This window comes from Pelobates fuscus, chromosome 3 (assembly GCF_036172605.1).
Source record: "Pelobates fuscus isolate aPelFus1 chromosome 3, aPelFus1.pri, whole genome shotgun sequence".
NCBI lineage: Eukaryota > Metazoa > Chordata > Amphibia > Anura > Pelobatidae > Pelobates > Pelobates fuscus.
Window position 1 is genome coordinate 49,882,556 of NC_086319.1, and position 25,243 is coordinate 49,907,798.

The following is a 25,243-nucleotide window of genomic DNA, read 5'->3' on the forward strand; positions in this document are numbered from 1 at the left end:
AATTCTAACAAATGGGAAAAGAAAAAATACTTTGGAGGTTAAGGGTGAGAAATTAAGTATTTTTAAAAACACACAGAGAGTTATATTGAAAGTGAATTTAAATTTTAAGTCCAAAGTAGCCAAACTGGAAGCATAGCTAATTTAGATATTTTTTTCAATTTGGCTATATTGACTTTAATTGAAATTCACTTTGAATTCCCACTTTGGGGAATAACCCTGTAAATGTTTTCCACTTTATCTGTCTCCATAAATACTTGAAATTTGCACAAGTTTTTCTAAGCCCTAAATCTGGTTAGGCAACCTTCGACACTCCAGATGTTGTGGAATACATCTCCCCTGTTCATTTGCCACTATTACAGCTGTAAGTGCATTATGGGAGATGTGGTCCACAACATCTAGAGTGCTGAAGGTCAATAAATACTCACTCAACATTTGAAGGGTGAAGGAGAAACTAACACAGTCTAGCTCTCAGAGGGAGACAGGAACCATCCTAACATTGTTTTATCTTACCTTACTTACTTATCTTCCACATATACCTTTAAAAAGTTGGAGATGCACAAGGCAATTTAGACTGGTTTCTCTCCAACTCCCATCCCATTTGCCATGCTGCCTAAGTCTGAATAAAGATAATATTGTGCTACTGATCTTTGAGTGAAGGTTTCCTCTAGGTGTTGTCAAATATTAACTGGATTAAGATTGCTTCCAAGGGTGGAGTCCATAAGCCAAGCCTGCCAGGTCTATCTTCTTACAGGTATTGATCCACATCTTGCTATGCAACATGATTAGTTAGAAACTTCCAGCATTTGTCTTAATCTTCCTTTTCCATAATCAGCATTCCAATTCATCCCAAAGGTGTATGTGTAAATGACCGACTCATACCTCTTAATTCACCAAAACTGCTGCCAACTATGAAAGTCTTCAGTATACCAGTATACAGCTCCCTAAATGCAAATACACATCGTCCAATTCCTCTAGCCTTGTGGTGGTGAATATTTCTAAGCTAAACTATCCAATCTTCTACAGTAAGAGATTAAAATGTTCGAAGAAGCCATTTTCCTTTCCATGTTTCTTTAGTATAGTCTCCCGTTGCCTTTCTGTTTTTTGGCAATGCTCAATCGCCTCAATTAATTTTCCCCTTTTGCTCATTTTTTGTGTGTCATCTTTCTCTTAATCACTTTTATTCTTACTCTATATCTATATCCTACAATACCACACCTTAACAACAGTCCCAGCCAATCAGCTCCTGGGTTTACATCCAGTCATCTTTAGGAGGACAACATCTTCTACATACACCAGTTACCAGTAGTTGTCACTGTTGACCAACAAATTATGTGATCCAACTTCATCTGACTTTAAGGGGGTCCTTCAGAGCAGTAACCAGGTGAGTTTCTGAAATGCTGAAATTACAGTTGTATGTCTCTAGTAGTCAGTTGTCTTGTCGTAGTTTTTTTCATGAGACAATTCCTATACCAGTTTTTCATCTTCAATTGAGATATTATCTAGTACAGTGGTTGTGTTTCAGGAGAAAATCCCTTTACCAGCCTTTAGTATCAATCCATTTGTAAGTCAATAGAGATATAGCATCTTATGTTTGTTGTTCTCACCGAGCATCAGAGGTAAGACCCTTACCAGGATATTGGGTTTGGTTATTACTGAAATTCCTTAAAACAACAGAAGTCAAGATCTTATCCTAAGGTAGCCTTGAAAATACATGATTTATATTTATTACGTGTCCTAACCCCGTTTATGTTTTATCATTTGTATCAGTCCCCATCTCAAATATTCTTTCTCCTGCCATCACCATCAATAACCACCGCCTTGCTCTAGCTGTCTCGTCTAACCTTAGGATAAATAAACATCAGTTAACTGTGTAATATTTATTTCCTAATAAAAAGTAAAACCACAACAAGTAGGACTGATAAGAAGTTTACAACGGTATTAGACAGAACTCAAGTGACTTTGAAATGAGCCAATGTTCAGTCTGCATGAAGAATTCTGTTCAGCTTGGTGAAATGCACAAAGTAAAAACAGCAGGAGTTGACTTATTTTAGCTTGTGTACAAATTCACTTAAATTCACTTAAATGTAAGCTACAATCTTAGATATGGTGATACAAACATGCTTTCCCATCAAGTCTAACATTTTGAATACAATCCCAAATAATTAACTACTCTAGAGATGTTGGACCAAGTGATGGGTAGTCAGTTGTGCCTGGCAGGTTAAGCTGGCTTTGGCCATGGGATTGAGGACTTATATACAGCGTAGGACATTTAACCCCTTAAGGACCAAACTTCTGGAATAAAAGGGAATCATGACATGTCACACATGTCGTGTCCTTAAGGGGTTAAAGGACCACTATAGGCACCCAGACCACTTTAGCTTAATGAAGTGGTCTGGGTGCCTGGTCCAGCTATTTAACCCTTTTTTCTATAAACATAGCAGTTTCAGAGAAACTGCTATGTTTATATTAGGGTTAATCCAGCCTCTAGTGGCTGTCTCATTGACAGCCGCTAAAGGGCTTCCGCGCTTCTCACTGTGATTTTCACAGTGAGAAGACGCCAGCGTCCATAGGAAAGCATTGTGAATGCTTTCCTATGAGACTGGCTGAATGCGCGCGTGGCTCTTGCCGCACATGCGCATTCAGCCGAGGAGGACGAGAGGAGGCGGAGAGGAGGAGGAGAGTCCCCCGCCCAGTGCTGAAGAAAGAAGTAAGTTTAAACCCTTCCACCCCCTAGAGCCCGGCAGCACCCTCAGGGCACTATAGTGCCAGGAAAACGAGTATGTTTTCCTGGCACTATAGTGGTCCTTTAAAGATTTTGGCACGTATTGGTTATTAAAACTAATCAGAAACCAATGCAATAAACAACATGGTTTCAGGATAACTGATGGACCATCTTTGTCTACTTCTATGGCTTAGTGCACAGGACACTGAGGATGTCATACTTCACATTTTTTAAGTTTATGCAGAGACTGTATTTTTTCTCTTACCGTTTTTGGATCAATGACTCTGGAACGTAACACGTATATAAATGATTTCACAATGTATAAATGTGTAGATTACTAAATTATAAAACGATTTTCTACGTGTTTTGCTGTATTTGGGGCCAAGTTGGCATCAAGCATGACATGACTACCTTAAAGTTAGAATTTTTAGAAGGTTTTTATGTTAAGTCTCAGGCTGATGGTTTATTTGGTCATACCATTAGTCCTACTTTTCTGTGCCCGACACTTTTTATTTTAACACTTACTTTATCTCTAAAGATATCCTCATGTTGGTCGGTGTATACTTATTCACAGGGATCACATAACTGTACTTTCCGGATCTATACAATCAGAGAAAAGCATATGATTACCATAAACACACTTCACTAAATTAAGATGGCAGGTGAATACAATTTAAAATAAAAATAAAAAGTTGCAAATGTACTGAGCACACATGTATTTCAATACATTGCAATACCTAAACTGACTAATGAAAGAATAAAATCAATTAATATGAGTTACTCGTAATTAGCAAGTCTTCAGCTTTATACCCGGTATGTTTTGGTTTTTTTATAGAGTAACAAGTCAATAAAGAGGCAAAGTGATAGAAAGCTGCAAGGAATACAACAAAAAATTCAGTATAGAGAGGAAAAAAAAAAGATTTTTAGCTCTATGTAATATACAGTCAAAGCAATTTGTTTCGGTTATACATTAAATTGTATGATATAACTCACCTGCAATGAAGGCTTTTACTGCAATAGTGGTGGTCTATTATTTGCTGATTTTCCAGAATCTGTACTGAACTGATCGATGTATCAATCCCTAAAATGACAAGGGAATAACACCAAAGTGTATGAAACAATTACAGCTCTAAGTAGACATATATGACTGGTAACAAAGTAATAGTCTACAAACATCAAAAAAGTAGATGATTGTTCATCACTGATAAGCTCATGCAATCACCACAAAAACAAAAAAGGCTTTTAAAGGGGAACTATTAATGTTGATCTTACTTTACAAATCACAATACTGATGTTGCCTTTCAGTAAAGAATTGTAAGCGTCTGTGGCCTATTTAAGCATTTTCCAGCACATATTTAACAATTGGAGCATCACTGTCAACAATGTATTCACAAGGATGCCATGCAACCTTTATTGAGACTTGTGATGGTATCTTTATATGCGTGTGGATGGGAGTATGTCACCAAAATCCAAATAAAAGAGATCTGAGCCATTTGTTGCCGTCTCTCTTCAATATTCCAACTTACTCTTACGCATTGTCCCTGAATGATCACACACTGTATTTGGCCTCTGTCCTCGAGGGCAGTAATTTCTTACTTTAGTACACATTGTCTCTGATTGTACGTTGTTCCATAACGAATGCTTTTATGGAATCCCAATCTACTCTGTGGTTTTCTCCTAACCTTCACATGTATGAGTATTTTAACTTTTTATGGTGGCAGCTATGTTTTTATACCTTATCTTATTTTTGATACTAAGTGAGAAAGTGAGAAGGCCTGATATTACCTGGGTTCGGAATCACTACCAAAGTATTGCGAAGTGTAGGTAGGTGACTGCGCGTGACATTTTATAAAATATTTATTAATGTTAATAAAATATGTCTGCCACTCATTATACTTATCCATGCCAAGGTCATAGACTGGTGTTTGTACACTGTAGCTTATCCTCAATACTGAGAGATTTAAATGCAACAAGAGGGGAATTTTTTATTCACCAATTTCGTTAATTAAATTTTAACATCTTGCTGTCTGACAAATGCTCTCCCCTTAATTCACTCCTCCGTTAAATATATCCTGCTATATGAACATGCTATCAGAACAAATTATGATTATTTATTACTATTTACAACAAGTTTTGTAGCGCTGTACAATAGGTGGACTAACAAAATTTATTTGTAACAAGACGAATTGTACACACAGGAACAAAGGCCCGCTCAAACGAGCTAACATTATCTAGAGGGAGTGGGCTGCTTGCCTTTATAATGGTTGGAGGGAGATAAAATATGCACTGAACTGCATAGACAAGCAGATATAAACAAATAAATGAAAACCAAAAGAACAGATGACTTGGTATTATTGGTATGGTAAAAACTTTAATATAATTGTTCAGTGCAATAGCACTCTCTGCTGGGCAGTCTCATAGACACATTGATAATGAAGACTATCTAAACATATACTTATATATAAACACATTCCCTTCCCTATGAATACACGTTCTCATACAGATCCAAGTTCTTATATAAAATCTAACACCAGTGTACCAGTGGAAATCAGTGCAAAAGAAAAAAACTAAATTACCACCCATAGAGAAAAGACCCCTTAAATCTTCATCAATGCAAAAACAAACAATATCGACAGAGAAAATTTAAAAATATATAGAGCAGTAATGTCAGAACCTCAATAAACTCGTATGCATTGCACTCACAAAATTTTCATTGATTAAAGGTGTGTCACTCAATAAATGTATTGAAACTTCTTTTTTTTCCTCCTAATTGATTAATGTAAAAACAAGAGGTAGAACAAACACAGACCAGTCATTCTGTTATGGATTACACGTGGAGTCCTAACAGAATGATTGGTTATAGAAATAGATATTAGGGGCAGGAGTTGTACTATGTATTTGACCATACAAGTCCAGACATACTTTAAGTTTTCTTAACACTTTCAAACTGTTTCCCAAAGTTGTCTAAAGCTCCAATACAAACGCCAAAGATCCAGAAGTTCCTAACCTGTTAGTTTACCTGTAGTGTAGATATTAGATCATTGGCTGAGAGTGTCAGCTGATTGCTAAAAGCCAATAAGCTAAGCCCTGCACTGCAGGAGAGCAAACAGGAGGTCAAGCTTGGTAACTTTTGGCACTTTGGCTTAGTAGTGGAGGTGTGCAGAGATTTGATTAGTTACAGTGTGGGTGGAGGGGGTGGCTCTATCCTGGCACCATAACCACTACATCACTGGTTATGGTGCTGGGGGGGGGGGGGGGGGAGTTCCTTCAAATGTATTCATTAATCTATTTCAGACATTCTGAAAATGTAAAATGTATTAACAATAATATCCTATTACTTTCATACATTCTGCCAGTTTTCAGAATGGCTAATGAAAAAGGATATACAGCATTTAAGTGTAAAATCAATGGGAATGTCCTACTAACAACATTCTTTGTATATTTAAAAAGAAGGGACCATAAGGAAGCCTCTGTGTGTGATGAAGAATTTGTATGGAAAGTCAGGACCTCAGTTGGGACTCATAGACAGGGCCGGCGCGTCCATAAGGCGGCACAGGCGGCCGCCTTAGGGCGCACCGGCTCTGGGGGCGCAAAATTCCAGTGACCGGCAGGAGGGAAGTGCTCCCTCCTGCCTGGTCACCTCCTGGATCCCCGGAGCTGCTGGGAGGCGTGCGGCTGCAGTTGATTAGGAGGAGGCGGCGAGGGAGCTCTCTGATCTCTCTGACCGGCTCCCTCGCGCGCCTTTTGCTGATGCCGCGGGAGCCGGAATATGACGTCATATTCCGGCTCCCGCGGCATCAGAAAACAGCCTGCGAGGGAGCCGGTCAGAGAGATCAGAGAGCTCCCTCGCCGCCTCCTCCTAATCAACTGCAGCCGCACGCCTCCCAGCAGCCCCACTGGACCACCAATGAGAGACCCACGCCAGCACTCCAGGTAGGGAGGCTGGGTGGGAAATTTACATTAAATTTACATAATTAATTACTGTGTGTCTGTGTGTGTGCATGTGAGTGTGAGTGTGTGTGTCTCAGTGTGTGTGTGTTCGAGTATGTGTGTGTGTGAGTGTGTGTGTGTCTGTCAGTGAGTGTGTGTGTCTGTCAGTGTGTGTGTGTGTGTGTGTGTGTGTGTGTGTCTGTCAGTGTGTGTGTGTGTGTGTCTGTCAGTGTGTGTGTGTGTGTGTGTCAGTGAGTGTGTGTGTGTGTGTGTGTCAGTGAGTGTGTGTGTGTGTGTGTGTCTGTCAGTGTGTGTGTGTATGTGTGTCTGTCAGTGTGTGTGTGTGTGTGTTCGAGTATGTGTCTGTGAGTTTGTGTGTGTGAGTATGTATTTTTCTGTAAGCCTGTCTGTATGTATGTATCTGTATGACGGTATGCCTCTGTATGCATGTATGTGTCTGTATGTCTTGTACGTATTTTTTTGTATGTCTCTGTATGCATGTATGTAACTGGATGTATGTTTGTCTCTGAATGTCTGTATATATGTCTCTGTATGCATGTATGTAACTGTATGCCTTTATGTCTCTGTATGTACGTATGTGTGTGTCTCTGTATGTATGTCTGTATGTCTTTGTATGTATGTGTCTGTATGACGGTATGCCTCTGTATGTATGTATGTGTCTGCATGCCTGTATGTCTCTGTATGTATGTTTCTTTATGCCTGTATGTCTGTATGTATGTGCCTGAATGTCTTTGTATGTATGTTTCTGTATGCCTGTCTGTATGTACGTGTCTGTATGACGGTATGCCTCTGTATGCATGTATGTCTTTATATGCCTGCATGTCTCTGTATGCATGTATATCTCTGCTTGTATGTGTCTGTATGTCTCTGTATGATTATTTCTGTCTTTGTATGACAGTGTACCTGTATGACTTTGACTGTGTGACTGAAAAATTATGCCTGTGGCTTGGGAGGAAAGACACACAGGTGAAGATGCATTTTTTTTTTTTTAATGAGGGTTGGGGGCGCCAAAATGCATCTTCGCCTGTGTAACTAAAAATCCTAGCACCGGCCCTGCTCATAGAAGAGTGACTCTGTACTCCATATAAAAATCTGTTTTTAGGATTTTATTGGATGTTTGGCTTTGACTGACACAGCCTGCATGAAAACAAAATGGTTTGATTTTCAATCAGATGTTAACTTACTTTAAAAGTTTTTATCTCCTGCTCTGTAAATTGAACTTTAATTACATACAGGATGTTCCATTGGGTTCTAGCAAGCTATTAACAGTGCAGGAGATAAGAAACTCTAATTAAACATACGTTGCAATAAAGGAAGTGTAAACATTAGATTTTTTTTACAGGAAGTAAAGGCTGTGTAAGTTACATGCAGGGAGGTGTGATTAGGGCTGCATAAGTGATTTATCCTAAATAGCAGAGAATTGAGCAGTGTGAGACTGCAGGGGCATGATCTAAATGTTCCTGCAGCCACTAAACCAAAAACATTATCATCAGCCTGGTGTAAAGTGATTAACGACAGCTAAATCCCAACTCAACCTATTGAAACAAAAAGTCTTGTTCCAGCTATGTTGCTGAGGTTCAGAAGCCAGTTGCTACTTAGCTGTCGCTACTGACCTCACTAATTGTGGGTGCCTGTGCTTTACCAGCAGCCGCTAAGATGCGAGTAGTCGGATAATGCAGCAGCTGTTACAAGCTAAAGGGGAACTATTAATGTTGATAAGCTAAAACATTTAGTATCAAGGTTGAAACCTGGTGCTAATTAGTAACCATTACATGCTATCGGCTGTTGCAACACCTTACGGTGCTTATTTACCATCAAGGCTGTAAAAGAGCCCATATTTTAGTTAAACCATTATGAAACCTCATATTAATATGAATTTAAGCAGAACCTGTACATGTCCATGATATGTTATGTTACGTGAACTTTTTTTAATTATTTTTTTCAAATACTGCTCCATACTAAACTTATGCTAATAAATGTTTCTTTTTCTTCCTAATGGAGAGGAGAACTCAAGTAAACTTCTTATTCTACCCACCTTCGGCGCCATAACATTTGATTTTTTTGTGAGTTTATCTCTGTTTGCTGTTTGTAACAATCTCATTAAATAATGCAAGAAAGCAGTGAGCTAGTATGCTTTGTTACAATGTCAACTTACAGTCACGTGCAAATGCCGGGTCATCAAGTCTTTTGTTCATGGGAAAAAGACTGGTTAAATCTCCTATAAAACAGAATGTATTCAGTATAAACAAATAAATGTTACAGTGCTAGGCCATAAAATGTTTGCACTTTAAAAAGTTTTGCAATAGAGTAAAACGCATCGGACTACTTTGGTCATTTTAAGGGCAAGAACTATACAGTCATAGTTCGCTCCCTACAGTAGTCCATTGCTCCCTACATGAAGACTTGTCCACAAGCAAGAGTCATTGGTCCATTTAAAATTAAAGATTGCTCCATAATTGATGACCACCCATATATTGGTTTGCTACATAGATTTTATTTATTCCAGGGATTATATGCGAGTTTAGAGCTCTGATTCCCGCCATCTTTTTCATAAATGTCCAGTTTCAGATATTTGATTGTATTAAAAAAAACGTGTTTTTACCCTATGGAATTTACATCCCTCACTCTATTTGAATTTGACATAATATATAAAATATACTTTATAGAGTCGTTTTGATAATCAAAATGATAACGTGGATTGAGATAGATGGAGTAGTGGTTGAAGGAAGTCAGAGGAGAAGTTCTGTTTTGGAGAGATTAAGTATAAGGAAATGAGCTGACTTCCAGTTATAAATATCAGAGAGACAGTAGGAGACACGAGAGACAAGACGGAGAAATAAAAAGATACTTGGAAATTATATTGGAAGCCAACTGATTAGTTTACCCAGGGATGCAATATAGATTAAGAACAGTAGGGGATCGATGACAAAACTTTGGGGAACACCAACAGAGGGACCGCAGGGGTGAGAAAAGGATAAAAGAGCAGAGTCTCATAGATTGAGCTTGTGAAGAACGAGATGAAGATGTTGATGATCAATAGTGTCAAAAGCAGCCAAGAGGTCAAGGAGAATTAGAAGAGAGTAATGACTATTGGGTTTTGTAGCAATTAAGTAATTGGATGCTTTGATAAGACTGTTCAGACTTAAGCAGGCCAAGCAAAAAGTTAGATTCAAGAAAATTGGTGAGCCTCAAGGATCTTGGAGGCAAATGGCAGTAGGGAGATAGGATGGTTGTTGGATGATGATCTTGGGTCAAGGTTTTTTAGAATCGCGGTTATGGTCGCATGCTTGTAGGATGTAAGAAATACACCGAACGAGTGGAAGAGATTATATATTTATTTTATAGACCGAGCAAGAGACGGATACAGTGCCTATAAGATGTGAAAGAATAGGATCAAAGAAACCAGTGATGGGAAGGGATGTGCGGTGAAAAATTTCCCTTACTTTTTACATTTGTGTTCGGTTCATCATCATTCTCCGTTCTCAGTTTTCTTTGAATTTGACAACACTGTACTTCGTGACAGGGTAGGATTCCACAGAAATTCATCTCTAACAATCCTTGGGTAGGTCTTACATGTGTTGTAAGTGTAGTCTCCCTTACTGTTGTAAAGAAGAAAACAGTTGGTAACCAGCAGAAGTTCCAATTCAACATCTCTACTCAAAATTTAGCAGCTGAACTGATATCTCATCATAGCTCTAAAACCATCCAATGTGCTTTTACTGTGACAATATTCTGAATGTATGCATGCTTTCATGTGACAGAGTGATGTTTTTTCTGAATATCGACCATTATTAAAATATCACAATTTGCTCTTTTGTAAACAAATGCTTACATTAAACAATCAAAAATGTTTAGAACAGTCCAATAACTTACCTCTCCAGCACTTGAAAAAATGTCAATGTTTAGAGTAGATGGTAACACTGTACAACTATTTAAGAGTGGGCCCAAATGAGTTTTGTCATAGCGAGGTGACTGTGAAATTTTCCAGTTGTGCTGGAGCTATGGATTACGGCAAACGTATATATTTAACATTCAGCAGAAGCCAGCACATTTATAGATGTTTAAGAGATATGATATAAAATTTTAGAAACTTGTAATTTCACCATTTTTTTCTGACCTAGTGACATCAGGTCTGTTAAATCTATTATAAAATAAAAGTGACAATAGAAAAACACAATCCTCCCTCCTCCTCTGAAAAGGAAATTAATATTAATATCATAGACAGGATTGCAAAATCATGGAAACGAATAGAAAAGATGCCCTTTCCATATTTAGCTGTGGTAAGGTTTTCCTGGCACTATAAAATCCTTAAGTCCCACCCAGCCTCAGGGCCCCCCTCCCACTGGGCTGAAGGGGTCAAACATTTCTCAATACTTTCCTTTGGACGTTCTGCGTGCTCAATGCGATTTTCACATTGAGTGTCGGGGAAGCGCCTCTAGCGGCTGTCAAAAAGACAGCCACTAGAGGCTGGATTAAACTGCTAAGCTTACATCTGAAGGGCTAAAACATGGGGGACCTGGCACCTAGACCACTTCATTGAGCTGAAGTGGCCTGGGTAACTATAGTGGTCCTTTAAGCTTAAGTTCTTAAGTATCACAACATACCCATCATGGTTGTATAAAGAGTAGACGTCGCTGTGCTGGTAATGCTTGTGTAATTCCTGTATAGAGGGGAATAAAACACAGTTTTCAATAAGAATAAGCGAAATCAAGTGCCTTTTAAAAAAAATATATTTGGAACCTAGTAAAAGCTTTAAATGCTGGTAACAATTTAAATGACGTATCACCTTTATTTGATTAGTTATTTACACAGTAGTTTCTACAGAATGCAAACATCACATTTAAAGTGCTAACATGCAATATGGAATGCAGTCATCTAAAGTGGAATGCGACATCCAATAAGATTAGAGGCATCACTAGAGCAACTCCATAGGCATAGTTGTTATTTTAATTATCATCTACTGTTGTTACCAGGCTGTAAATAATAATACATCACAACATATTTTATTAACTCTGATGTTTTAAGGTCTTATATACTGCCCTGTCATTTCAAATGATAGTCACAAGCCCATTGTCTGTTTGTCTGTCTGTGTGCCTATCTATCTATCTATCTATCATAAATTATAATTATTATTTCTTTCCATGATCTCATGGGTATTTGTAAAGTATGATATCTCTGTAGCCATTAAAATATGTTTTAGGTAACATACAATAACTCATCCAAAATATATTTAGAATATTTACTATAACATATTAATACCTTAGTTATATGTAAGTCTCGAATTGGCAGAAAATATATAATCACACAGCATTATGACTCACAGTATTGGAGGTTCCCTTTCTACGGCTTCCTCTTGCACATAGACCGTGTATAGTGTAGCTATGGTCAAGGCACTGAAAGAAAGAGCTTTCTCATCATTAAATGCATTGTAACATAGAATTCATTCTCTGAATCAGACCTCAGATAATTTCATTTAATTTGAAGTTGACTTACAGTGACCGTCCCAACATCGCTATGGAAAAAGACATCAATTTGTGTTTCTCTGCATGTTTTTGAAATGTCACTTTGTTTATTTTCATTTCTTTATTTTAAAAAGTATGGAATTGACACATTTATAGGTTTCTTCACTAAAGTGAAGTGAATTTAAAATTTCAGGTAAAATTAGCAGAATTGGATGCATTCTCTAATTCAGCCTTGCTTCCATTTCGGTTACTTTGATATTAGATTTGAATTCACATTTAATTCTTACTTTAGTAAATAACCCTTTTAGCATTCTCCAGTTTTTAAGTATGTTCGCAGGTGCTGATGTTGCTTTTACTTTAACGCAACGGGACCAAACACCATAACCACTACAACACATTGACATACAGTCACATACATACAAAAATGTAAACTTGTTTGAGCAGGGCCCTCCTTTACATCCAACTTGTCTTGTTGTAACTTGTTGTTTGTTAGTCCACCTATTGTACAGTGCTAGGGAATTTACTGGCACTTTGTAAATAATTATAACAGACACACGATCACCCACACAGTTACATGCATACAGTAAATATATAAACAATCACATGAACAACCACACACATAGACACAGTCACATAGCATACACAGTCACACAAATACACACACAGTCACATACGTAAATACAATTATTCATATACTCTTTTCACCATAGCCAACACAACCCGCTGTAGTAGTTATTTTGCTTACTGTGTCCCTTTGAGTAAGCAAGTACTTTTGTAGAATTTATATTTAAGATGGTTACTCACCAAAGCATCATAACAGAGATCAGAGCAAATACTGTAATCTGAAATATCTTTTTTGGGCATTGCTGCTGCTTGGATTCCACCTAGAAAGAGAGAAATGCACGAAGACATGCCATTTAACAGCTGTCATCGGTAAATAACTCATTCGTTATGTAAGAAATACTGCATTCGTGTTTCTACATTAAAAACGTTTATGAGTATTGATTCGCAAACACATTGGGAGAAAATTATTAAAGCATTGCCAACACTTTTCCGCTAACTTTTTCAGTGAATTTTTGGCACAATTTATAAAATCTGTCTGATTTTATCATCTGTTCCATCAATGTTTTAATATATTCATTTATTTATTTATTTCTCCAGCACAATGGATTTATTATTTTTTTTCTGCCCCTTTTTGTGACAGAAACGTGGCAGAATATTTTAAAATAATTTTCTGTTTATCAGGAGTATTTTTTTCCATTTTTCTTTTGTGGGTTAATCAAGCAAACATACCAAAGGTTCTAACACTGGGGTACACGCAGGTACCTACGAAAATGGATAAACGCAAAAGTGAGACACGCAGGTCTGCAATTCAATGCCGATACAATATAGGCAATTTGGAGCGATAGGAGAGGGTCCCCTTTGGGGGGTCATGTCCCATCTACTCCAGATCCAAAGAAGCAGAAGACTATTTCAGAGACCATGCGTGGAATATGTCATTAGCAAACTAAAGTATGCAGTTCGAAAAGTGGCCACTATAAATTTGGCAAACATCTGAAATGTAAATTTCTGTGGAAACTTTGTTTTTTTCGACGGGTTGTGGATGTTTGAGGGTTCGACGTGGACGTTTTTCCTTCACTCTGGAAGGAATGTCGTTTTCTCTCTCTCGTCGGACTAAGACGGACCTTTGTGTGTCTGTGTGTGACTGCATGCCTGTAACTGTGTGTGTGTGTGTGACTGCATGCCTGTAACTGTGTGTGTGTGACTGTCTGCCTGTAACTGTGTATGTGTGTGTGTTTGTGTGACTGCATGCCTGTAACTGTGTGTGTGTGTCTGTCTGCCTGTAACTGTGTGTGTGTGTGTCTGTGTGTGTGACTGCATGCCTGTAACTGTGTATGTGTGTGTGTGTGACTGCATGCCTGTAACTGTGTGTGTGTGTGTGTGTGTGACTGTCTGCCTGTAACTGTGTATGTGTGTGTGTGACTGCATGCCTGTAACTGTGTGTGTGTCTGCCTGTGACTGTGTGGTGTTGCCTGTAACTGTGTGTGTGACTGTAACTGTGTATGTGTGTGTGACTCTCTGCCTGTGACTGTGTGTGTGTGTGTGTGTGTGTGACTCTCTGCCTGTGACTGTGTGTGTGTGTGTGACTGTATATGTGACTGTCTGCCAATAACTGTGTGTGTGACTGCCTGGCTATGACTCTGTGTGACTACCTGTAACTGACTGTGTGTGTAACTGTCTGCCTATAACTGTGTGTGTGACTGTGTGACTGTCTGCCTGTGACTGTTTGATGTTGCCTGTAACCGTGTGTGACTATCTGTCTGTGACTGTGTGCATGTGACTGTCTGCTGCTGCCTTTTACTGTGTGTGTGTGACTGTCTGCCTGTGAGCGTGTGTGTGTGAATGTATATGTGATTGTCTGCCTGTAACTGTGTGCATGACTGTCTCTGACTGTATGTGTGACTGTCTGCCTGTAAATGTGTGTGTGGGGCTGCAGGGATTTTTTAGAAGGGGGTAGGGGTTTTGTATTGGGACAGGAGTCTTTATAAGGGGATTTGTAGATGGGGGTTGCAGGCAGGGGAGGACTGACCGGTCGGGCACTTCGGGCATGGTCTGAGGGCCCGGCCGGGAGGGGGGCCCGCCATCAGGGGGCCCGGCGGCACACTCTGAGGGGGCCGGCCGCGTTCAGGGCCAGCCCTTTAAATGCTGCAGCCGCCTGAGCGCTCTGTTAAGAGCGCTCAGGCGGCTGCAGTTGCTTCTCACCTCCCCTGTAGCTTCTCACCTCCCCTGTAGCGTGGCCGAGTGTGCACTTCCTGTGAGTCCGGCCGGGTACAGGAAACAGAAACTCTGTGCGTTTCCTATCACTCTGGCCGGGCACCGCGGACAGCAGAGCAGCTTGGCCACGCTACAGTGGAGGGGGGGAGTAAGAAGAGAGGGAGGGGGGGAGTAAGAAGAGGGTAAGAAGAGGGGGGGGAGTAAGAAGGGGGGTAAGAAGAGAGGGAGGGCGGGTAAGAAGAGAGGGAGGGAGGAGTAAGAAGAAAGGGAGGGGGGGAGTAAGAAGGGGTAAGAAGGGGGAGGGGGTAAGAATAAGAGGGGGTAAGAAGGGGGAGGGGGTAAGAATAAGAGGGGGAGTAAGAAGAGGGGGAGGGGGGAGTAAGAAGAGGGGGAGGGGAAGTAAGAAGAGGGGGAGGGGGGAGTAAGAAGAAGGGGGTAAGAAGAGAGGGAGGGGGGTAAGAAGAGGGGGGAGTAAGAAGAGGGGGAGGGGGGAGTAAGAAGAGGGGGAGGGGGGAGTAAGAAGATGGGGATGGGGTAGTAAGAAGGGGGTAAGAAGAGGGGGAGGGGGTAAGAAAAGAGGAGGGGGGAAGGGAATAAGAAGAGGAGGGAGGGGGGAGTAAAAGAGGGGGGAGGGGGGAGTAAGAAGGGGGTAAGAAGAGAGGGAGGGGGGAGTAAGAAGGGGTAAGAAGAGGGGGGAGTAAGAAAAGGGGGAGTAAGAAGAGGGGGAGGGGGAGTAAGAAGAGGGGGGAGTAAGAAGAGAGGGAGGGGGGAGTAAGAAGAGAGGAAGGGAAAGTAAGAAGAGGGGGAGGGGGGAGTAAGAAGGGGGTAAGAAGAGAGGGAGGGGGGAGTAAGAAGGGGGTAAGAAGAGTGGGGAGTAAGAAGAGGGGGAGGGGGGAGTAAGAAGAGGGGGAGGGGGGAGTAAGAAGAGGGGGGGTGGGGGAGTAAAAAGAGGTGGGAGTAAGAAGAGGGGGAGGTGGGAGTAAGAAGAGGGGGAGTAAGAAGAGGGGGAGGGTGGAGTAAGAAGAGGGGGAGTAAGAAGAGGGGGAGGGGGAGCAAGAAGGGGGGGTAAGAAGAGAGGGAGGGGGGAGTAAGAAGGGGGAGGGGGGTGCCCTCCTGGCACCATAACCACTACACAGAGCAGTAGTGGTTATTGTGCATGGATTATTTCTTTAAATAATCTACAAGTGCCCCAGTAGCCAGCAAGCCAGCCAGCCCACAGGCCAGCCAGCCAGCCCACAGGCCGACCAGCCAGCCCACAGGCTGGCCAGAAGCCAGCCAGCCAGCCCACAGGCCACCAGTTAGCCCACAGGCCAGTAGCCAGCCCACAGGCCTACAGCAAGCCACAGGCTTATAGCCAGCAAGCCCACAGCCTGCCAGCCGCAGCCAGCAAGCTACAGCCTGCCAGCCAGCAAGCCACAGCCTGACAGCCAGCAAGCCACAGCTTGCCAGCCGCAGCCAGCAAGCCCACAGCCTGCCAGCCGCAGCCAGCAAGCCCACAGCCTGCCGGCAGTAGCCAGCAAGCCCACAGCCTGCCAGCAAGCCCACAGCCTGCCAGCCGCAGCCAGTAAGCCCACAGCCTTCCAGCAAGCCCACAGACTGCCAGCCAGCAACAGTAATTAAGGTAAGAGGAGCCAACTTGGCCTAGGTATCAGCGAGCTATGTTGTGTTGCTATATTGTGAATAGGAACCAGAGTGTTGGAGAGACCCCCCTCCAGGCCCCATTAGACTCCATTGTAGTCTCTAATGGGACCTGGAGGAAATTCTTTCTAACACACTCTATAAAGGACACTGAGATAGCCTCTGCTAGAATGACCCCCCCTCCATGGCGCATTAGCCCTCAATTGTAGTCTCTACTGGGGCCTGGAGGCGACTGTTTCCAGCAGGGACGCTGAGATGGCCTCTGTTAGAAAGACCCCCTTCCATGCCTATTAGACTCCATTGTAGTCTCTAATGGGGCCTGGAGGGGATACTTTCTAACACACTCTAAAGGACACTGAGATAGCCTCTGCTAGAAAGACCCCCCATCCATGGCCCATTAGCCCTCAATTGTAGTCTCTACTGGGGCCTCAAAGGGATTATTGCACTTTTGTTCCTTGTGTCTAAAGATTGTGTAGGGTGTGGCTAGAAGCGGTGCATGGAGGCGGGACAAGAGTGGCGCTTGCTGCGGAGTATGGGTGGGGCCTGTAAGGGGGCCCTTGATTTATTTTGCCCGGGGGCCCTGAGGGTTCTCAGTCCGCCCCTGGTTGCAGGAGTTTTGTAGACGGAGGGCAGTACAGGATTTGTAGATGGGACGGGACAGGGGTTTTGTAGGAGGGGGTGGGGCACACAAGAGTTTTGTAGAAGGGGGCTGACAGCGGTTTTGCAAAGTTTCCAAATTTGTTCAATACATAAAAAAAAAAGGAAACCATTAAAAAAAATGTTACAGGTTTATTTTATTTTTTTTTTGGGGGGGGGGAGAGGGGGGCTGAGGGTGTGCCAAGCTCAGGATCCGCCCCGGGTGCCAAATGCCAGTCCTCATGGACCACCAACAGTTGCACACTGACACAGGAAGCACCTCTAGTGACCGTCTGAGTGACTGTCACTAGAGGTGTCACTTGGAAGCAATGTAAACACTGCCTTTTCTCTGAAAAGTCAGTGTTTACATTGAAAAGCCTGCAGGAACAGGCTATAGACACCAGAACCACTACATTAAGCTGTGTGTGTGTGTGTGTGTGTGTGTGTGCGCCTGCTAGTGAGCTTGCTTGCTTGCATGTGTGTGTGTCTGCTAGTGAGTGAGCCTGTGTTTTTATGTCAATGAGCTTATGTATATCAGTGAGATTGTTTGTCTATGAGGCTGTGTATCAATGAACTTGTGTGTGTCAGTGAGATTGTCTGTGTCTGCATGTCGGTATGATTACTGTATAATTAAACGTTTTACTATGAAAGGACCAATATTATATATATTACTCAATCATCTGGGGTGGCAAGACATAGCCTTACATATTACATGCGACAATATATGGCGCATTGACTTATGGGGCTGGCATATATTTTTTTTCCAGGGGTGCTTTGTATCCCCAGTCCGGCCCTGATCAGGACCACTACATTAAGCGGTAGTGGCTCTTGTGTCTAGTGTCCTTTTAAGAAATGTGTGGCAATGCTCTGACAATTTAGAGAACCATCACTCAAACTCTGATAAATCCTGTTGTAGTACAGACATGTTGTAGTATGTTTGGTCTCTTGTGTTAGATTAAGGCGTAATCTCTATTTTTAAACTTTAAGCAGACATGCACTAACCTGTTTAACTTTGACTGGGCTTGTTCTTCTTTTCTGTGGAGTATTGTTTATTTTGCTATATGCCCTGGTAAAACCAAACAAAAAATGAAACCTGGTTATATTCTAAATTTTCTTGTGAATCACTTCACATCTTCACATCCGTATCCCCTACTGTTGGTGTCACTTAATTCAGGAAATATAAAACATAACATGTACTTTAAATTGTTAATTGAAAATATACTCTAAATGTGCACTAAGTGAATAAGCAAACTCCAGAGGACATTTGAGGACAATGTGGCCATAACTCTCCAAGTTAGCAAAACTGTAAGTCCTTCTCACTGATAGGTAGACTTCTTGAACAGAAATATGATGCAGAGACTATTCTTGAGCCCTATACCCAGGCCAGAAATCGCAATAGATAATCATTGGCCTCTAGAAGTACATCTGCCCGATTTATGAGTATTAATTGTAATGAGAGAGCCTTCAGATACCCATAAAGCTACTCTAGAACTTTAAGATTCCTTATTTTGTCCTATAAAGCTTAGGTATTCTCATAAGATAGCTGGAAAAAATATCAATAAAGAGGAGGGACCACTGTTTCTTACCACATTTAATTGTTGGCATAATCTCATAATAGAGATTTTCAACCATCATTGGGTTATCCTACTGGAGGATCCCTGTTTTAGATTTAATCTTACTATAAAACCCTACATCACAAGACACCTGTAATGGTAGTCACCATCACTGGAAGCAGAAGGACACTTTACTGATTTGTTCTTATGTCTAAGTCACCCTCTGCCCATTATAGGTTCAGGGTATGTATTTGTGTATTGTTAAATGTTTTGTGTGCTCTCCTGTCTCGCTGGTGCTTGCTACCAACAAGGTGGATTTGGCTGTGGAGCTTTTACAGCACCCTATGTTGGTAGCAACAGCTATATGAACTACCTGAATAGCAAGGCTTGTTAATTTGCATATTCAGATAGATTTGCATATTATCAATTCTGCAGGCAGGATAGATATGTTGTGTTAAATATTGTCTTCCCCACCCCTCTTTTAATATGTTATTATAATTTCCTGTATGTTGTCAGATGTGATTTGATTGTTTGTATTTTTATTAATATGTCACCATAAGTTTTATGTAATGAGCCTATGGGCTAGTCCCCAACTAGGTTAAAACCTGTAATACTCCTCAATTTCACTCTAATGTAGGCAATGAAGGCTGTTTCAAATGTGGAACAGCCAGATGCATCACCTGCTCCCATATTATAGCTTATTTTACTAGTTATAATATCTCTTATAGGATCAATTGCAATAGTGTGCAGTTTATCTATTGTCTTGCAAATGGGGGATACAATGCACAGGCAGACTTTTTGAAAGTTAAAAGATGATTTTAGGGAAAATTGGAGGTTTATTTTGCAAGTCATTGTACCAGTTCAGTATCCAAGCCCTTTAAACCAGTTTTCCCCAACCCAGTCCTCATGGACCACCAACAGTACAGGTTTTGTCAGTATCTCCTTTGGAATAAAACAGGGACACACATAAATCCTGGACTGTTGGTGGTCCATGAGGACTGGGTTGGGGAACACTGCTTTAAACAATACCAGCAGTATGTATGATGGGACTAAAATTGATCCCTCTTTTATGGCCTCAGTTAGATAGGAGGAGACATCTCTTACAGACTGAAAGTTAATCTACAGGCTAGAGGGACTAAATAGGGAACTAGATTTACTTATGTCATATTTCAGGTAGAGATGCATTCTTTTTAAGTCTATTTTATAATTCCACATTTGTTTGTATATTTGATTATGAATGTTCAGTTATGATTTATTATGTATTATGTTATAATGTATTATTATGCTCAATATTGAGGGGTTTGTTTCTCTGTTAAGAATCCTTCTCACTACATCATTGATCTTTGTTAATTATTGTGTTTTTTTAAATTCATGGAAGTTTAGTTTTGGTTTGAATGCCAATCATTTTCTGTACAGCTAAGGAGAGTCCCTCCCACCCCCCTCCTCATTCCCCATCCCCCCTGTTTTAGCCAGCAATAGCTATTTTACTTGAGCTAAACTAAAATAACATTAAAAAACCCTGTAGGGACAGCACACATGTGGACTTAAAACGTTCAAGTTTTTATATTCAGGGACATCGTATCTGGAAATATATTCTCTGTAGAGGACTTGTCTTTATTATTGGTCTCTAGTTGCCAGTAATACATATTTATATTTAAAAAAAATTCCCCCCATTTTTCTGATTTTACCTTTACTCCATATGGAGTCAGGAGCACACCTTTCTGCTAACATTTACCAAGCCCCGATATAATTGTCTATTATTTACCGACCGGTTTCCTTTTAAATATAATAATGTTTTACCTTTCTTTTGTATAATTTATAAAAAAAATCCTTGTGCTCTCCACCTGTTTTATGTTATAGCAAAACTGTAAACAGTAAATAATTCATGCAAAACATCGGCAGGTTTGCCCGAGGAGTAGAATGATTTAAACATGTTTCATGAAACTATCTCAGACAACCACTACAATAGAATGAGTAGGATAATTCCTCTTGGTTCAAGGAAGTGATATTGTGCCGGCTAGATGTTTGCATTTTTCTCTTTAATAGAGCAGATCTGTACACATGTTCAATCCAGGCGTATGTGACTTCAGATGACCAGGTATGGTTGTGTAAGTTCATGTGATAATGCTAACAGATTCACAGAAAATGCACAGAAAAAAAAAAAAAAGTGCAAAACCAGTTTATGTGAATGTTGTCTAACCTTGAGGGAGACTTTTCATTCTGGACCGTTTTTAAGCTATTCATCCTTTTCATCTTGTCAAGCTTTTGATTCCACACTTCAAGCTCCTCGATTCTCGTCTCAAGGTTGTTTGTGAGTTTGCAAAGCTGCTTCACAGCCCCAACATTCTCCATGAAAATTTTATCCTGCAAGAGGACAATTAGACATGCAATCAGTGGTTTGTTTTCCTGATGTTTGTTTTCTACACACATATATTATTTGACAGAGCCTCCCACTCCTCAATGCCTTTTTGATTGCTGCTAATTAGCGGTTCTGTCAGCTAATATCAATAAGACACAATTTATCCAAACAAGATCTCCCAATGGGGGCGCTAAAGAATACTCACTCAAACATGTTATGATTAGGAATACAAAGTTAACTTTCACTTAAGTTTAGACACAATTGAAATATTTCTTAAAGGGAAACTATAGTGCCAGGAACACAAAGTTGTTTTCCTGACACTATAGCTCCCTCCGTATAGTGCCCACCTCTTCCCCCCCACCACCACACCTTCCATGGTGCAGAAGGGGTTAAAAACCCCTTCTGTGATTTACCTTGGTCCAGCGCTAATGTCCCTCAGTGCTGGCTCGGGTATGCCTCAGCTACTCTACCACTGGTGGGGGAGACCTCATGCACATGCGCAGCAGTGGCCGCACTCGCATTAGGATTTCCCCATAGGAAAGCATTAAACAATGCTTTCCTACGGGGATTCCGGTGACGCTGGATGTCCTCATGCATAGAGTCCCTCTAGAGGTAGAGTATCCCCACAATGTTAATTATTGCAGTTTATAAAAAAAAAAATGCAATAATTAACTTTGCAGGGTTAAGGGACCTGGGACAGTGCACTCAGACCACTTCAATGAGCTGAAGTGGTCTGAATGCTTATATTGTCCCTTTAAATCTGTACAGACTGACCAAAACCAAACCAACATAAACAGTTACAAGTTTGCAATCTAATTTCATTCATAGGTCGATTCATATGAAGACATGAGTATGAGTAATTGTGCCATTCAAATGGACCATAAAATCTGAGAATTGGGGGGGGGGTAGGGGGGGGGGGGGCTTGCTCCTCATGGCAACTGGATGCACATCGTGTGCGCTCCAAGCCTAATCATCATATTTTGTGACATACATGCGTCCCAGCTCGCCAAAAAGCCCTAATCTGACATTTACCTGCTTTGGGAACCGACCGGGGTGCCTCGTACAATTTCAGCTGACCGCATTAAGAGCATTTAATCTGGCATTTTACTATTCCACAACCACCCCTATACGGTGTAGGATGATCGCAAGGGAGAACTTCTGTAATTGTTTGCACTGTTTTCAATCACTTAGTTATGTCTGTAGAGTAAGGCACACTTATCCTGTTTTCTATACCTTGAGGTCTCCTACTGACATCTCATACCCAGTGGTTAAACTTATTGAGTTTATAGAAAGAGTTAGTATAGTTTGCTCCATCTATAGTTAAGCTTATCTATCAGACTAACTCACCTGTTATATCTCTATTTTTTTTTTCTGATTAGCTTGATACTCATGTCCACTTCGATTTAAAATTGTGCTTTTTTTCTTATATGCCATATCACTGTATGCTCTGGATACGCTTGTTATTTTTATTGTTATTGTGGCATAGCAAGCTTTACTGTTACTTCAAGCACAGCAAAAATAAAGAATACTAAGAATAAAATCTGAGAATTAAATAGCCAGAACAATGTGAAATAAGAGATTGTGATCTATACAAAGCTAAGGGTGAAAAGTAATAGACATTATCAGAGTCAGGGGAGGAAATGGAGAAAAGCTGGGTGCTTTCCTTAACTGTATCTTGAAAACCACTAATCTTAGCTGTGCACTACTTTAGGATGGAGGTAACAGTGTTACATCATATCCACATTGTATCCTTTCTATCTGAAATGTTCTGTATGAATAGAACATGTTAGAGATGTTTTACCTATGGAACAAATCAAGGTCAGTTTACGTTTTTGGTGTTACAATGCACTACTGGGCATTGCCAATAGGTCCCCGCATAAAATGTAAAACAAAAGTGTTTAAACTTACCTATAAATAGGTGCTGGCCAAAGCTCCCGGTGCCAAATTATCTCCACAGTTTGAGGTCCAATCAAAGGCTTCTCATAGAGAAGTCTGTTATTGAACCATTTTGTTGGCTCCAAGTGCATGTGAGACCTCTGAGCCAGGAAGGGAGGGGAAAGGAGTAGGAGGGATGGAGTGCTCATCAATTATTTTTTTTTAAAATAAGCAATATAAGTAATGGAGGGAGAAGGAGTGACAAAGGAAGGGAATGAAGAGCAAGTTTCCAATTGAAGGTACCCTGAAGGTAAGTCTGCTGCCAGCATTGACAACCGTGCAATGATGACAGATGTAAAATATGCCCAGAATTGACATTTGGCAATACAGAACAAAGTTCAGAGCTGCCAAGGTTCCGTTTCTCGGGGGTGTAACTAACCCCAGACGCGTAAGTGCAAATATCTCTGGATGTGCAGTGATTCAGGTAGAGTTGCTGCATGTCCAGACCCCTACCAACATGACCACTTGAAATAACTGAAGTGGTCATGGTGGGTGGAATGACTCTTTTAGGAGAAGTGACTTTGAGATTGAAGAACAGCTACAAAGCCTATCATGTAAAAATACTATTTTGTTACAGATATCCACCCACATCCTGATCTTGAAGATTGCAGGTGATAACTAATCTGTTTTTCTTTATTCTCTTATATAAAAATATTAACAGAACACAAAGCTGGTTCATTTTAACAGTCTATAATAACATTTGGACAGGAACTTAATTTGATTCATTAGGGATCTTGTGTAAATATTTGTACACTTCCCAGTACTTGCTGGAATACTTGTTGGTCTTTCTTGTAGATGATGGGAAATACCATAGAAAATAATTAATTAAATTGTAGGATTCTCTATTGAAGGAGAAAGTTCACTGTCTGGTTTCTCTTGACATTGGCATTACTCTTTATTAAAAGAGATATTCCAAAATCACTTTAGCTTAAGGCATTTTGGCATAAAAATCTATGCTGTTTAAGGTTAAATCACTTTTGTTTATGTAGCCCTAGCTGCACATCTTCGCCCGTGACAGATACATCATCTATGAAAAATGAAAAAGTTAAATTTTTACAACACAGTGTGTTGACTTTAGAAGTTCTTATCTCCTGCTCTGTTGGAAGCTGATGTAGACTCTATAAGGCTATTAACCCCTTAACCCCTTAAGGACCAAACTTCTGGAATAAAAGGGAATCATGACATGTCACACATGTCATGTGTCCTTAAGGGGTTAAGGACCAAACTTCTGTAATAAAAGGGAATCATGACATGGCACACATGTCATGTGTCCTTAAGGGGTTAAGCATACTACACAATAAGGGAAGTTTAAAGTGTTTACTGTTTTTCAGGAAGTGAGCAGGGAGGCTGTGTGAGTTACAGTCAGAGAGGTGTGGCTAGGGCAGCATAAGCAATCTGATTTATCTCCTAAAATGCAGAGAACTGAGCAGTGAGACTACAGGGACATGATCTATACATTAAAACTACTTGATAACGATAATGAGTATTTAGAGTGTCTCTTTAAATATTACAACTCGGCCAAATTCATTTAAATATTTTTTTAGAACTACAAAGAACTGTATAAATAATATCAGTGTAAGCATGGCTATTGATTATTTGGTCAATATTTCCTTTACCTTATCAACCATTAAAAGGTTTTCTATTGTTGTGCCATTATCACATGTAACATTGCCAGCTTCCTTAACAGCTTGAGGAAAGACATTTCGTACCTCCTGAGCAATTATGCCTGGATAAAAAAAAAAGAAAATAAATTAAATTAAGCAAACAGTTTATGGAACTGCCTAGCAAAAATTAATTCAAGGTGGACCAAGAAAATATTCATATTTCATTTCTGAATAATCAATAATAAATATAATTCAGACACTTTCCTATCTCCCATTCTTTTTTTCTCTGTCTATACTAAAAAAATGTCTGTGCTCTCCAAACAGGGTCACAGGATCATTGGATAACATCATTACACTTCCTTATTAATATATAAATGTAAGCAAACAGTGTTATCTACTAAAGTGAGAATACAAAGTGAACTCAAAGTTAATTTCAAATGGAAGGTCAAAATAGTTGAACTGAAAAAATTATTTAAGTCAGCAATGCTTTTGAAGCGGAGAGCTGATTTCTCACAGCTTAACTCCACCAATACATCCAGAGGATGCAGGAACAAGTAGTAAATCTAGTAAATCCCAGAGAATAACCAGCACAGTCAGCAATCCAATCC

The 25,243-nt window shown here is 40.3% G+C and overlaps 1 protein-coding gene across 1 annotated transcript in view; it reads right to left on the reverse strand.

Annotated features, from left to right (window-relative positions):
- Positions 1 to 25,243, reverse strand: part of MYRFL (myelin regulatory factor like) — a 161,560-nt gene that overhangs the window by 20,606 nt on the left and 115,711 nt on the right. Inside the window, exons 14-23 of the mRNA XM_063447015.1 lie at positions 24,648 to 24,757; positions 20,938 to 21,101; positions 18,187 to 18,250; positions 12,940 to 13,019; positions 11,995 to 12,066; positions 11,278 to 11,333; positions 10,117 to 10,272; positions 8,829 to 8,891; positions 3,716 to 3,803; positions 3,248 to 3,322 (exon numbers count right to left, since the gene is read on the reverse strand). Of these exons, the coding sequence (XP_063303085.1) occupies positions 3,248 to 3,322; positions 3,716 to 3,803; positions 8,829 to 8,891; positions 10,117 to 10,272; positions 11,278 to 11,333; positions 11,995 to 12,066; positions 12,940 to 13,019; positions 18,187 to 18,250; positions 20,938 to 21,101; positions 24,648 to 24,757 (928 nt within the window). The remainder of the gene's footprint in view (positions 1 to 3,247; positions 3,323 to 3,715; positions 3,804 to 8,828; positions 8,892 to 10,116; positions 10,273 to 11,277; positions 11,334 to 11,994; positions 12,067 to 12,939; positions 13,020 to 18,186; positions 18,251 to 20,937; positions 21,102 to 24,647; positions 24,758 to 25,243) is intronic.